At 36.3% G+C, this 14,716-nt stretch overlaps 1 protein-coding gene across 1 annotated transcript in view; it reads right to left on the bottom strand.

Annotated features, from left to right (window-relative positions):
* The window catches only part of sanbr (SANT and BTB domain regulator of CSR), a 60,003-nt gene extending 45,560 nt beyond the window's left edge, over window positions 1–14,443 (bottom strand). The window contains 6 exon segments of the mRNA XM_072265299.1: window positions 2,498–2,556; window positions 5,524–5,762; window positions 10,680–10,749; window positions 12,272–12,452; window positions 14,281–14,307; window positions 14,310–14,443. Coding sequence (XP_072121400.1) covers window positions 2,498–2,556; window positions 5,524–5,762; window positions 10,680–10,749; window positions 12,272–12,452; window positions 14,281–14,307; window positions 14,310–14,432 — 699 coding nt within the window. The 5' untranslated portion in view covers window positions 14,433–14,443.
* Between the last annotated feature and the right edge of the window lie 273 nt (window positions 14,444–14,716).

Genomic DNA, 14,716 nt, shown 5'->3' with positions numbered 1-14,716 from the left:
AAGTAATAGCTTCAAGTTGAATATTTGCATATAAAAATAAGTTAGGGCCATATCACCTAGGAACCAACACAATAAAATGAAATGATGATACTGTCAATTTACTTTATAATGCTCAAGCCACTGCAGCTAGCTAGTTAGTTAGATATTATCTATCTAGTTATTGATTTATTTGGAGATATAATGCAGAATAGGCCCTTCCGGCCCACCAAGCCACATTGCCCAGCAACCCACCGATTTAACCCCTAGTCTAATCACAGAACAATTTATAATGACAAATTAACCGGTACACCTTTGGACTGTAGGAGAAAACTGCCGCACCCAAAGGGAATGCACGCACATGAAAAGAACGTACAAACTTTCTTACAGAGGACACCAGAATTGAACTCCGAACTTCAACATCCCGAGCTGTAATAGTGTCACACTAACCCCTATGCTACTGTGGTGCCCATGGTACTGCATAAATACAGCACGAATTATTTTTATCTTCATAATATAACAAATACAGCTAATATTTCAATGTAATTTAAAACTGCATTAGAGCTGAAGAACTGTTATTAATATCTATTTATGAGCACAAGAAGTTTGTTCTTAAATTTGCTAACAATCCTAATTAAACATAATAGTAAATTTAAAGTTGGAATATTATCTATTCCAAGTTAGTGTAGTATATTCTCTCAGTGGCCACTTTATTAGGTATACCTGTTCAGTAATGCAAATGTCTAATCAGCTAATCATGTAGTGGCAACTCAATACATAAAAGCATGTAGACATGGTCAAGAGATTCAGTTGTTACTCAGGCAAAACATCAGAAGAGGGATGAAATATGATCTCAGTGATTTTAATTGTGGAATGATTGTTGGTGCCAGGCAAGATTGTGTGAGTATTTCAGAAACTGCAGATCTCCTGGGATTTTCATGCACGACAGTCTCTGGAGTTTACAGAGAATGATGTAAAAAAAAAAAAAAAAAAAAGCAACAAAATAAAACATCCAGTGAGTGACAGTTCTGTGGGCAAAAATGCTTTGTTAATGAGAGAGGTCAAAGGAGAATAACCAGACTGGTTCAAGCTGACAGGAAAGCAACAGTAACTCAATAACCATGCATCATAACAGCGGTGTGCAGAAAGTCAACTCTGAATGCTTAACAAGTCAATCCTTGAAATGGATGGGCTACAGCACCAGAAGACCACACCGTGTTCCACTCCTGTACCTAATAAAGTGGCCACTGAGTGCAGGTATTTGTACCTGTGATTAAAACAATATTTCGTATACCATAGCAATGTCATTTATGAAGCCAATATAAACCTGAAAACAGTTGCAGATGCTAGAAATTGACTGCAAGCATCAAGTCTACTTTTCTCTCCAGATTCAATGTGTTGAATACTTGCAGTATTTTCTGCTCCTACTGCAGGGCAAGAATTGACTATGTTTGAGAGACTTGAAAAGGAAGCTTTGCACAATCTATCATGTTTCTTTCAGAATATCCCAAAATGTTTTAAGGTCAATTGATACTTTTAAAGTATGGCAAGTGATTTATTTTGGAAAATATGGCAGTCACTGTGCATACAAGAAGTATCCACAAGTAACAATGTGTTATGACCAGATGGCATATTTTTTCAGTAATATTGCAAAATGAATAAATTATTGCCCACAAAACTGGAATTAATCCTCCTAATTTTTGAAATATTGCTATGTGATCTTTTACATCCAATTGGGGAACATTATTTTACTGTTCTACATTTGAGTACAAGCCTTTAGCCCCCAACTTTGTGGTTGAGAATTATAGAGATTACCAATTGTGCTACAGTTGACAATGTTGATGTGATGCTGTTGGAAAACCGCCATATGGATTTCATGCCTATGAGCAGTATAACTAACATGTTACTTCTGAATTATCCTTAACAGAGACCAGACTGCCTGTACTGGGAATGGAAGCCTTACCTGCATTCACTCCAGTACGTAAATATAATTGCCAATCATATAAAAGGCACTATTCAAAAATGTACTGATACTGTAAATATCCGTAACATTTAAGCTTAGGGTACATATTATAAAGGTGGAATTATCAACCACAAACAGATACCACTCCATTTATTTTTAAATCATATGACTGAATATTTAAAATAAATTCGTATGACTAATCTCGTAAATGGATGCAGAATAATCTAATACTTTATGACAATATTTCAAAGGGGAAGTATTTTGTCCTAAATCAATATAATCTAAGAATAGATCATCTACTCATGCTTTTGATGGTTTATCTTGCTCAAATTGACTGCTAAGTTTCCTATATTACCTCAATGACCAACTCAAACCACTTTGTAAATGGTAAAGTGCAAATGGATACCTTTCAACAGATGTGAAAGGCAGTGAGTATACGCAAACTTTTTTTCTTTTACTATGTATGACTCTGCAAAATAAGAGGATAGGAAAAAAAGACAGATTTTTGCAAATCAGATTATATTTGTCACATTAGTAATTAATTAAAAATATACTTACCAGGGAATCCATTTTCAAAAATTCAGATGAAATGAGAATTGAGACGACATTACTAGGCTCTAAAAGAAATGGAAAACAAAATTTCCATAAATGTCACAAATTGTAACTGTAAGTTTCATAAACACAAGATGATAGGTAAATAGGTCATTTGTAATTGTCATAATCAATTCAAGCAATAATTAATGCTATCAATTTTCAGAACAATAAAATGCTAGATACTTTATTTTCGAAGGCCCATAAAATGCTTTATGCATCTGACTCAAAAATCTGTAGCAGGTTTATTGTTGCATTATTATAATTCATTGTTTGAGAATAATCAAACCTATTTTATAAAAAGTTACAAACAAGATTAAGTCTGCAGATGCTGGAAATCCGAGTAACACACACAAAATGCTGGAGGACCTCAGCAGGCCAGACAGCATCTATGGAAAAAAGTACAGTTGACATACTTTTTTTTAAAACAAAAAGAAAAATCAGAGGGAAGCTTTAGTTTCTATTTCCTCCATAAAGAGCACCACATATTAACTATTAAAAACTTAGCTAGAATACCTTCCTTAACAGTAAAATATAAATGTGTGCCTTTAGTAGATCTATATAGTGATATAATTTTTCTGTCTCCATATTGCAGCAGTGATATTACAGGGTCTCAAAATTGTATTATTAGGTTATCAGCAAGGATAGTTTAATCAAATGATTGTGTCAGTTCCTTCGGACACTAAAATTTATACAAAAGTAACAGCCTGAGCATTCAAGACTTGCAGCGTGTTACAATAATAAGAAACCAAATCCTCACATTGCAGTGAAGCAAAATTGACAGCTTAATTCAAGTTATTGAATTATTTGAATCACTTAGCACAAACAACTTTGAGTAATCAGAAGTAGACTGCATTCTGAAGTATTTCATGGGGATTTATATTTGGCCTTCTCTTGTATTTAATCAGCTGGTCATAGGAGAACTAAACAGAATAAAAATATGGATCAACAAATAAATGATGATACCACAAAATGTGGAAGCAGCAACTGGACTGGTACACAGAATGCCAAAATTACTTCAATTTGCCCATAAACATACATTAATAATGTTAAAATGTGGAGCAACCAAAGAAAACAGCAATAGTAAACTGAAAATATTTAAACCAAATTGAATGCAAAAGAACAAGCAAAACAAAATGTTAAATTCTAACATCAATAATATAGCCAAGTTTTATTTTACCCTTCACAAATAATTCTCCACCATACCATCAACACTAACTCACTCAAGAACGTCTCTACCAAGTACAAATACCACATTTTGATCCTATGAAGACAAGCTGTGTCAGTCTGATATACCATCTGAAGAAAAATATGAAAAAATGGAGGACAGCAACCATAATTTGGTAATTACTTCAAGGGGCACAGAAATTGGATCTATACCTCACTCATAAAACCACATTCTTCCATCACATTACAAAGATAGGCACACAGTGAGTAGTTTTAGGCAAGGAATCAAATTTAATACATACTAGACAACGGGGTGACCTGCTGGGGCACCCTTTGAGAGAAGGGTAGTGCAGTCTGATGTGACCAGAATAAACATTAAATTTTCCTGAATGCTACTGGTATCGTTTTGCTTTGGAAACTTAAGTAGAAAACCTCAGTTTATTAAAGAAGAACGATGCATAGCAAAGCAAATATAGCTGCTCCTCATTTAAGGAAGGACACTTTTGATGGCATCATTTCTGGTTTATCTGCCAGCCTTCTGGAGACATGCAGCTCTTTCATCCCCCATCTCTTCAGCTCTTCTGCTGTTTGTTGTTTGTCTCTGATCCGGGAGATGTACATGCCTCATCACTTCTGTCTCTTCTTCTCTCATCTTTTTTTGTCCTGACTCTGATCCTGGAGTCGTGCGGCCCTGGCCTCACCCAATTCTTGTTCTCTCCCTCTCCTTGCCGCTTCCCGACGACATTTGGCATCATCTCTTGACCATAATATCCCCCTTCCCTTTCCACGCGGCATAATTAGGCTGACCATTCTTTTTTACCCTAATGCTGGATAGAAGATACGAAGCAGTAACACCAAAGGATGCTGATTATTCTTGATGATGCGGTTGACGCTCTCCTAAATGGACGTGATATAGTCACTGCTGTCTTTTGACTGCAGCAAAGGGTCTTATGGGTGTCTCAAAGTACGTCATTACAATAAGATTCAATTATCTCTTATTGATGGGTGGCAGTTAGATCTGTCCCAATCCTGCACATGCTGATGGTGGTGATTAGCAGAATGTGACCCCGCGAAATAGAGCTGCCCTGCCCTTTTGCTCCAGTAGGTGTCGCTGCTGAGACGGGCTGTGCACATGCGTTGGGCTGTCGCGTCCCAATTTCCATGATGGCCGATCAGGTCTCAGGTTAAAAGGGAGCCTGTTTATTTTGGCAAATGAGCAATTTTATACGAATATATAACCCTGCACTTTGCCTGCATTCTGTAAGTTAGTGCATTTTAATTCGATTTAGCCAAAAAAATTGTCGCTGTAATGCACTGTTTGCGCTAATTGGAGGTCACAAACAGACAAACAGAGCATGAGAGTTTTAGTAGTATATAGATGTTTCTACGTGGGAAATGTCTTTTCAACGAAGCTCTAACCCATGTTTGAAAATTAAATTATGAACAATCTTCTGTTCCTATTTTTTAAGTTACTATACTTAATGATGGTGAAGGCTGACTATTTGAAATGTGGCAGTGAGAGGATGCTTAAGAACAAATGTGAGTATGTGGCACAACCTGGCAATAAGAAAATAAATAAACCAGGCAAGAAAACACTACTGTATAAGGGTTTAAGAAATTATTAGAAGACAACATGAAGGTAACATACTGTGTATGAATTGAACATGAAGTGTACACCATTATCCAATTGTAAATACAGTACATTACCTTGAGATAAAATATACTATAAACTACATAAATCCTTAATACCGAAGAAAATCAGTTGAAAGTTATGACAAGCTCTCCAATCTACAAATATTCAGTTACAATGTTATCCTCATACATACCGAGCTCTGGTTGCTCAGCCTGTCCTTGATGCTTTAGTTTCTTCTTCACATAGCTCATCAACCAGGCAAAGATATGGACATCACAATGCACCGAAATATCTACTTCTTGCCAACGCTGTGCATCTACAGAGAGATACTCAGCAAAATATTTCATCTCACTGACGAGCAAATTCCGAGGGCAAACAAAATCACGCTTCAAGTTTTTGGCTTCATCACAAACGTGAATTACCACGCTAGGCCTATTGAGAAAAAATACAAGCAAATTGAAAAGACACCTCTAAAAATAGTTACATTTTCTATAACTTACAATTATTCTACAAAATCAAGTGATTTGGAGTTGCTTTAATTCTAAATCTTTTATGTTAAAAAGAAATTATGACATTTGATAGGTGCTTACTAGCACTTTGCTGCTCATTTGACCAAATTTTTGTCCTTCAAAAGATAGTATTTTTATACAATTTATCACAGCAGGCATTGGAAAGTTTCGCCAGACTTTAGTCATGTTTATATACACTCCCATGAATCAGGAACGAAAATGAAGGAATTCAGTGGTCTTTAGATTTATAATTTTTAATTTTCGCAACTACTCATTTTTAAATATCATATTCATAGCTTGGGGAAGCAGATTATTTAGCTACATTGCTTAAAGGTGCTGATGACTATCAAAACCTGTGGCTATCCATACTTCTTCACTATAACACCCTTTGCTACACTGTTCTCACAGCACACAATTCCTTTCAGCTGAAATTTTATCATTTTAAAATGCAAATTCATTTATCAAACAGGATGACAAGGAGGATAAACAGATCATTTTACCTCCAACATCTTTTGTTAAGAGAAAATGGCCGACTATACAAAGCCAACTAGTGGAATGGTGGTGCAGCAACAACCTTGCACTCAATGTCAGTAAGACGAAAGAGCTGGTTGTGGACTTCAGGAAGGGTAAGATGAAGGAGCACATACCGATCCTCATAGAGGGATCAGAAGTGGAGAGGGTGAGCAGCTTCAAGTTCCCCAGTGTCAAGATCTCTGAGGATCTAATCTGGTCTCAACATATCAATGTAGTCATAAAGAAGACAAGACAGTGGCTATTTTAGGAGTTTGCAGAGATTTGGCATGTCAACAAATACTCTCAGAATCTTCTATAGTGGCACCGTGGAGAGCATTCTGACAGGCTGCATCACTGTCTGGTATGGAAGGACTACTGCACAGGACTGAAAGAAGCTGCAGAAGGTTGTAAATCTAGTCAGTTCCATCTTGGGCACTAGCCTACAAAGTACCCAGGACATCTTTAGGGAGTGGTGTCTCAGAAAGCCAGCGTCCATTATTAAGGACCTCCAGCACCCGGGGCATGCCCTTTTCTCAGTGTTACCATTAGGTAGGAGATACAAAAGCCTGAAGGCACACACTCAGCGATTCAGGAACAACTTCTTCCCCTTTGCCATCCAATTCCTAAATGGTCATTGAAGCTTTGGACACTACCTCATTTTTTTTAATATACAGTATTTGTTTTCGCACATTTTAAATAATCTATTCAAAATATGCAATTGATTTACTTGTTTATTTATTATTATGTTTTATTTTATTCATTTTTTTCTTTCTCTCTGCTGGATTAAGTATTGCTGCTGCTAAGTTAACAAATTTCATGTCACATGCCGGTGATAAAAAACCTGATTCTGATTGATTCTGATACTTACTCATGGTATATGCCTGCTTTAGAATCAGAATCAGGTTTAATATCACTTTCAATGTTGTGAAATTTGTTGTTTTGTGGCAGCGTAACATTGCAATACATAATAATAAAATAAACTAAATTACAAGAAGAAATTATATACAGTGTACAAATTAAGTAAGCAGTGCAAAAAGAGGAAAAAAAAGTGAGGTAATGTTCATGGGATCATTATTCATTCAGAAATCTGATTGTGGAGGGGAAGGAGCTGCTCCCAAAATGTTGAGTGTGTCTTCAGGTTCTTGTATCTCCTCCTCAATGGTAGCAATGAGAAGAAGGCATGTCCTGAGTAATGGGGGGGGGGGGGGGAGGTCTTAAATCATGGATGCCGCCTTGATTTGTGAAGTATTGTGTACTTCTTGGAGTGCAACATCAAATACACATTAAACAAATACACGCACAGGCGTCTTCACTCTGTGGTCCACTTCTTCAGAACGAAGACCATCATCCTTGACCTCGAGGGATAGCCACGACGATGACGAATCACAGCATAATTTACAATGACCAATTAACCCACTAACCGGTGCATCATTGGACTGTGGGAAGAAACCGAACACCCGGAGGAAACCATGCACACATGGAAGAACACACAAATCTTCTTACAGAGGATGCCGGAAATGAACTCTGACACCACAAGCTGTAATAGCATTGTGCTAACCGCTACACTACTATGGTGCCATGAAGATCGGGACTCTGATCACAGGAGTAACTAGGTCAAAGAAATTTACCACTCTTGGCAACTTCAGTTCAAGAGTTACAACAGACCACAGGCAAAATCGAAGTTTGAAAATGTTATACTTTCACCGCTACCCAAATTGTGCAAGACGGATGACCTAATCATAACCAAATACCATCTTCCATCAACCAAGTTATCACAAAGCTTTTTGGATGCATCCAGGCACTAAGCACTGGTATCTAATGGACGACATTATTGTTAGGAGAAAAGATAAGCAAGACACAAGATTGAATAATGCCATATGTGGGGTGCAGCTTGTTGGACAGATTACAGGCTCATTTTCTCCAAACTCCACATCTAAACTAAGAAGCAGCACTTTCTCAAGATCAGTCAATGCTGAAGTCAATAGTAGTACAGTCAAGTTCAAGTTTATTGTCATGTAGTCTTACCCATGTAAAGAGTTAAACAAAACAACATTCCTCAGGGACCAAGTTGAAAAATACAGTACATATATCATTACAGCACATAAAATATTAACAGGTAAAAATGTATTCTGTAGATGTACAAGTTGACAAAGAGTGCATATACAACATATAGTTAAATATACGCCAGTGGTACTGCTAATGGTGCTGTCATAAATAATATGTACTGGGTGGTTGCAGTGTTCAGAGGTCTCAGCCTCGGGGAAGAAGCGATTACCCAGCCTAACAGTACTTGTTCTTACACCGCTGTACCTTCTGCCTGACAGTAGAAAGGTCAAAGAGATCGTGGGACGAATAGGAGGTGTCCTTGACAATGCTGAGGGCTCTGTGAACACAGCGCCTCTGGTGTGTGTCCTGGATGGGTGGGGTGGGAAAGAGAAAAATGTAATGATTCTCTCAGCAGTCCTCACAATCCGTTGCAGTCTTCTGGTTAGTTGCCTTATAATTCCCATACCAGATGGTGATACAGCTGGTCAAGGACACTCTTGATGGTGCTCTGGTAAAATGTAGATAGAATGGGGGTGGGGAGCCTTCCTCACCTCAATCTCCTCGGTAAGTGGAGGTGCTGCTGTACTTTCTTGATTAAAGAGGTGGTGCTGAGGGACCAGGTGACATCATCCAAAACTTGGTACCCCTTCCTCTCTTTCAGTCAGGAGCTGTTGATGTGCATTTGGGAGTGGCCAGCCTGTATCTATCTCCACAATCATCTCTTTAGTTTTGTCCATGTTGAGGATCAAGTTGTTGTGTTCACAAGCAAATCTACCTCCTCTCTGCATTGTTCTGCTTCTCTCCTCATTGTTGCTGATGAGGCCAATCACCGTTGCGTCATCAGTGAACATAAAGAAGTGGTTAGTGCTAGATCCAGTGAGCCATGCATGAGCAGTGGGTGAGCACGCAGCCCTGGGTCACTGATGCTTAGCTTGATTGAGCTTGAGATGTTGCTGTCAACAGAAACTGACTGAGATATCTCCATAAAGAAGTCCAAGATCCAGTTACAGAAGGAGGTGTTGAGACCCAACAGGGACAGATTACCCATCAGCTTCTGAGGGATGATCATACCGAACGCTGAACTGAAGACAATGAACAGCCTTCTGATGTAGGAGATACCATTCTCCAGGTGGGACAGGACTGAGTAGAAGGCAGAGGCTATCACATCATCAGTAGACTGTTTTGGGTAATATGCAAACTGGAAGGGGTTCAACATAGCAGGAAGGCAGAACTTAATGCAGTTCGTGACCAACTACTCAAAACACGTCATTATTATTGAGGTCGGTGCCACTGGACAGGAGCTTGGAAGACTGTGGGAACGAAAAGGAATCATCTCACAGACCAAGCCAAAAAAAGATTATGTTGTTATCATACCCACTTTACTGTATGCTTGCAAGGCATGGATAGTAGACAGCAGACATGCCAGACTGCTCAATCAATTCTACATAACTTGTCTGCACAGGATATTCCACATTGAGTGGCAAGACAAGATTCCTGACACACAGATTCTGTCAAAAATTAAAGCTGTTCAGCATTTACAGCGCTGAAAGAATCACAGATCAGAACAGCAGGACATGTCAGAAGAATGCCTGATAACAGAATACAGAAGCAACTACTTTATAGTCATAGTCATACTTCATTGATCCGTGGGGGGGGGGGGAATTGGTTTTCGTTACAGTTGTACCATAAATAATAAATAGTAATAAAACCCTAGGTAGTTACGGACCAAGGGAAAATGGTTATGTAGTGGACAGAAGAAATTCTCTTAGGATATCTCTGAAGAGCTTCAACACTGACACACACCACTGGGAACTAAAAGCACTGGACTGCCCTGTTTGGCATACCCACATTAAAAACATTCCTCATTTATATGAAAAAGCTAGAATAGGGGAAACAAAGAGGAAAAGAGAATCACCTGAAAATCAAGAATGACTAATGCAACAGCCTCCCAATACTCTGTCAGCTGTGTGAAAGCAGCTATGAGCCCAGACTGGTCTAATCAGCCATTTCCATACACATCACTGTACTATAAGCTAGATGTCATGGTGTTATTCAAGAACAAACTAGATATTATGGTGTTGTCAGTTTCTGATCACTTTAATTTTCACACACTTGCAGACACCAACACGGGCCTAAATCCTGTAAAGCAATCCCCCATTTCAAATGTCTGATAATGTTTGTTTCTGTTAATTATTTTAAAGGTAGGTACTATCCACCATTATGTTTCAATAAGGCCTGATTATTTCCCTGACAGATATGAATATACTTCATTGTTACCTACCCTTGGCTTTCATCTAATTTGTCTTCACCTTTATCCGTTGAACCATTTTCCTTTAGCGTGCAATTTCTTCCTGAAGACAAAGTAATTCATCCTTGAATATTCAAAAATGATGAAACTACAAAGTTGGCATACTGAACCAAAGATCACTGTGTCAAATCAGATTACCAAATTCAAAATTTAACAAGCATAATTCACTTATTAATTAAAATAAATTTTAAGAATCAAGAATGTATGTTACAAATCATCAATGACCTTCATTCTAACCAATAACCAATATTATCACTAAATTTAATTTTGACTACTGCATTTTTTTTAAACGAGGGAACTACAGAAAACAGAAAATGGAAATCAAAATCCTAAGATTTTGAGCTCCAGCATGGTGTAAAGGAAGAATTACCTCTCCTCAAATGTGAGCAACATTGAATTAGACTGAACTGGAGCTTCTAGACCCTTAAACATATAGCTCATTGATTCTTGAAGACAATGCTGGACAAAGTGTTATTAGGCTGCCCAAAGGATACCAAGTTATTGTAAAACTATTTCAGGTCTTCGAATCTGAAGCATTCATTGTGTCATTTTGCATAATGTATGTTTTTTTTGTGAATGTTTGTACTTGATGCTGCTGTAAGTAATTTTTTCAATGCACCTGTACATTCACTTACTCGTGCATTTGACCTTGGAGGAAGTTCTTTGAGGATAAGTGTTAGCAAAGTTTACAGGAAATTTAATGGAGTTTTAAAACAAATTCTATCATGGGGTATGGATGTTGCTAGCAAAGCCAGCACTTACTATCCATTCCAAGGACAGTTATGAGGGTAGTTAAGATCCAACTACATTGTTGTGGGTCTGAAGCTAGGTAGATGAGACTGGATAAATTTGACCGTTATTACTCTGAAAGAACTCAATGAAACAACAGCATCTTTCCAACAATCACTATAGATTTTACTCCACATTATTTAATTAGTGAAATTCAAAATTTCATGGTTACTCTGGCAGTATTAAAAGTTAATATTTTTGGACCATTAGTCCAAACCTCAAGTGCTACTACACCCTGAAATTATATGGAAGTAATGATAACAGTAAAGGGAAAAACTGGTAAGTGGGTCTGTAACCAAACAATACAAATTTGAAATAATTGGCAATAATCCAAAGGAGAAATTAGAATATTTCTAAATATAGCAAGTTGTTATGGTCTGGTTTTGCAACATCTGATGGAGTTTTAGAATAAAACATAAAAGGTATAAGAGAAATTCTATGTATAATTAAAAAGGGGAAATTTGCAGAGCTGGATTGAAAATTATTTCAAAGTATCAAATGAGACAGAAATGGTTGAATAGCTTCTTTCTGTGCTCTACGATGCTATGTGGTTTTCAGGCACTATTCAGCAAGCCACAAACTATAAAAATAAAGGTTCATGTTTTCAACAAAATAATTAATGAAAATGAATCCATACCTTTGATATCCAAATAAATATTCTAAATATTTTATCCTGTTCAACAAGCTTAGTTTATTTAAATAGTATATATAAAGAATCAGTTAATGAAAAAAAACCTTGAAATATAAAAGAAAAACTCCTTGCAGACATAACTAACCTGATATGGAAGTGCTGTTCTGCACTACAGATAACCGAGTTTTTTCATCATCTTCATTGTCCAAAAGCGATGATTTAATATATGTGGTCAATGATTTAGATGGCTTCTCTTCACATTTGTTTTCATCACAAATATGGGGCATGATTCCATTGCCTCTCAGCTCTTCAAATCTCTTGGCACACTGCAAATAATTTAAACCTTGGCTTCAAAAATAAGTCATAGCTATTTCAGTGTGCCCCTATAGCAACTCAGATTCTGCCCTCAGAAATTAAATTTGTTCGATGAGTATAAAGTAGCTCATTTGCCCAATGATTTTGAATAAAGGATCATCCCTCACATTAACACAAATGCAGTTTTACATGTCCATTCTTGCCATATTTTCCTTTATAACCCTCTCCTTCAATCACCTAAGCCAATCTTAACAACTGGTATATCTTTGCTTAAATCACTAACTTCAACAGTGTATTGCACAACATCACAAATCAGTCAAGAGATAATTTATCCTGTTCTGTCTTCAATATCCCTTTCTTAATATTATAAAAGTGTTGTCACATTTTAAATCTTTCAATTCTAGTAAACTGTTATCATTAATACCAACCCTTAATAATTTTAGCATATTTCAAATCTCATTCTTCCCACTTTATTATAATAGTTCACTTTGTTTTTTTTAATTAATGAGATACTCATTTCCCTAATACAAAAGACTTTCTGTGTTGGATACCCAACCAATTTCCATTTACTTTTCCTACACATTAACTTTGCATGAGAAGTACTGCCTCATATTAGGCACACAGTATTGACCTAATTACATAGATTTAAGCTGAATCTTCAAATATTTGGTTATTTCTGCACATTTATTAATATTTAATTCTCTGGTCAGTTCTTTATTATAATAGAAATTAGTTCTATTATTTTACTCCTTAAGATAATACAATTCATCTTGGATCTATAACAAAAGTGACTCGGAACCTCTCATGTAAACTATTACCCTTTAAAGAATAGATCAATTATTTTTCACCAATATGATCTTCTTATCCCTGGAAGAGTTAACAGCTGGAAATTCCTACGATGAGACAATCAGGTTGTTCTTCATTAAACACCGAAATATTTAACAGAAATACAAGAAAATCTAATCAATATACAAGAAATATACCATAGAAGTTACACTGCTGACACAAGCCAAGATAAATGACATAAATTTCATTCTTCTAAATGACACTATAAAATCAATATAGAAGTCTAAGCAAAATGTATCTGAATTATAGCTGGTCTTGATTACTTTCCAATGCTTTCTACAAACCAGTTCACATTTTCAATTCCCATTGTTAATTTAGTAAGATAGTCTCATGTTACACTATTTCTTAAATATTAACATTAATATTCCTGCAATTGTGAACTAAGAACTTTTCAAAACCATTCCACCAGATTTATTTGTTATTTAAAGTTTAACTGCGGTGCCTTTTTGGTTAAAAAAAAAATCATTGCTCAGTGCAATAAGTTACCAAAACTTCGCAGTACAAATCTCCTGTATTTTATAACAGTGATATTAAGTTTATAATGAACAACTAGAATATCCTTCTATACAAGTTTTATAGATGTTATAGGCATAGTTTAAAAAAAAGTAAGAAAACCTTTCAGGAATTGACTAGGTCTCTAACAAACAATTTTTGGCTAATAGGAAATTATTAATAAAATAACATGTAATAACCTACTTTGTTAGTTGGGTGTTAAAATATTTTATAAATCAGAAATACTTATGGAAAAGTCAATCTAAATCAAATTAATTTAAATTTCATTACATTAAGGATATTTTTGGTCTGGTATTTTTGAGATACCAGTCTATCAGACTACTAGACTTTGAGCTCAACAGTCAATGTCCTAACAATAAAATGGCTGGCTGATAATGTAACATTACTCTTGACTGCAGAAGTAAAAATGAGAATTTTTATCCCTGGAAGAGGTAAAAATTGTTCTTATACCTCAAAAGGCAAAATGGTAACTTACAATACCTGTTTGGCTGTGACTCCTGGTATGAGAGTTTAGCTACTCCTTCCCAGGTGATAGGCTGGGCTACTCCTAACATAGAGCGGAGAATCATGTCCAGCACCAATCCTTGCTTCTCATAAAGAAATGGGGTATTTACTGAACTCGCATGACTCATCCTGTTTTCTACTAAACTGAGAAAAAGTAGCAACTTAGTTAAAAATAATTATATACTAAAAGTAGCATTATGAGTTATTGTAGGTAGACCCAGCTGGATTTGTATTTTTAGTTAATTTAGCATAGCCAGTTATATGTGCACAGAGGTGGTTGCTAGACAATTAGGTACTGCACAAAATTAAAATTTATGTTGCTAGATTCAAGTATATTTGTAATTTATAGAGTGCTAATAATATTCTAAACATACATGAGAGAAACAAAGTAAACCACTGTTGTTTGAAAACA

The sequence above is a fragment of the Mobula birostris genome, chromosome 8 (assembly GCF_030028105.1).
Source record: "Mobula birostris isolate sMobBir1 chromosome 8, sMobBir1.hap1, whole genome shotgun sequence".
Lineage (NCBI taxonomy): Eukaryota > Metazoa > Chordata > Chondrichthyes > Myliobatiformes > Myliobatidae > Mobula > Mobula birostris.
The sequence above is the reverse complement of the archived record's forward strand: the minus strand, read 5'-3'. Positions and strand labels throughout refer to the sequence as shown.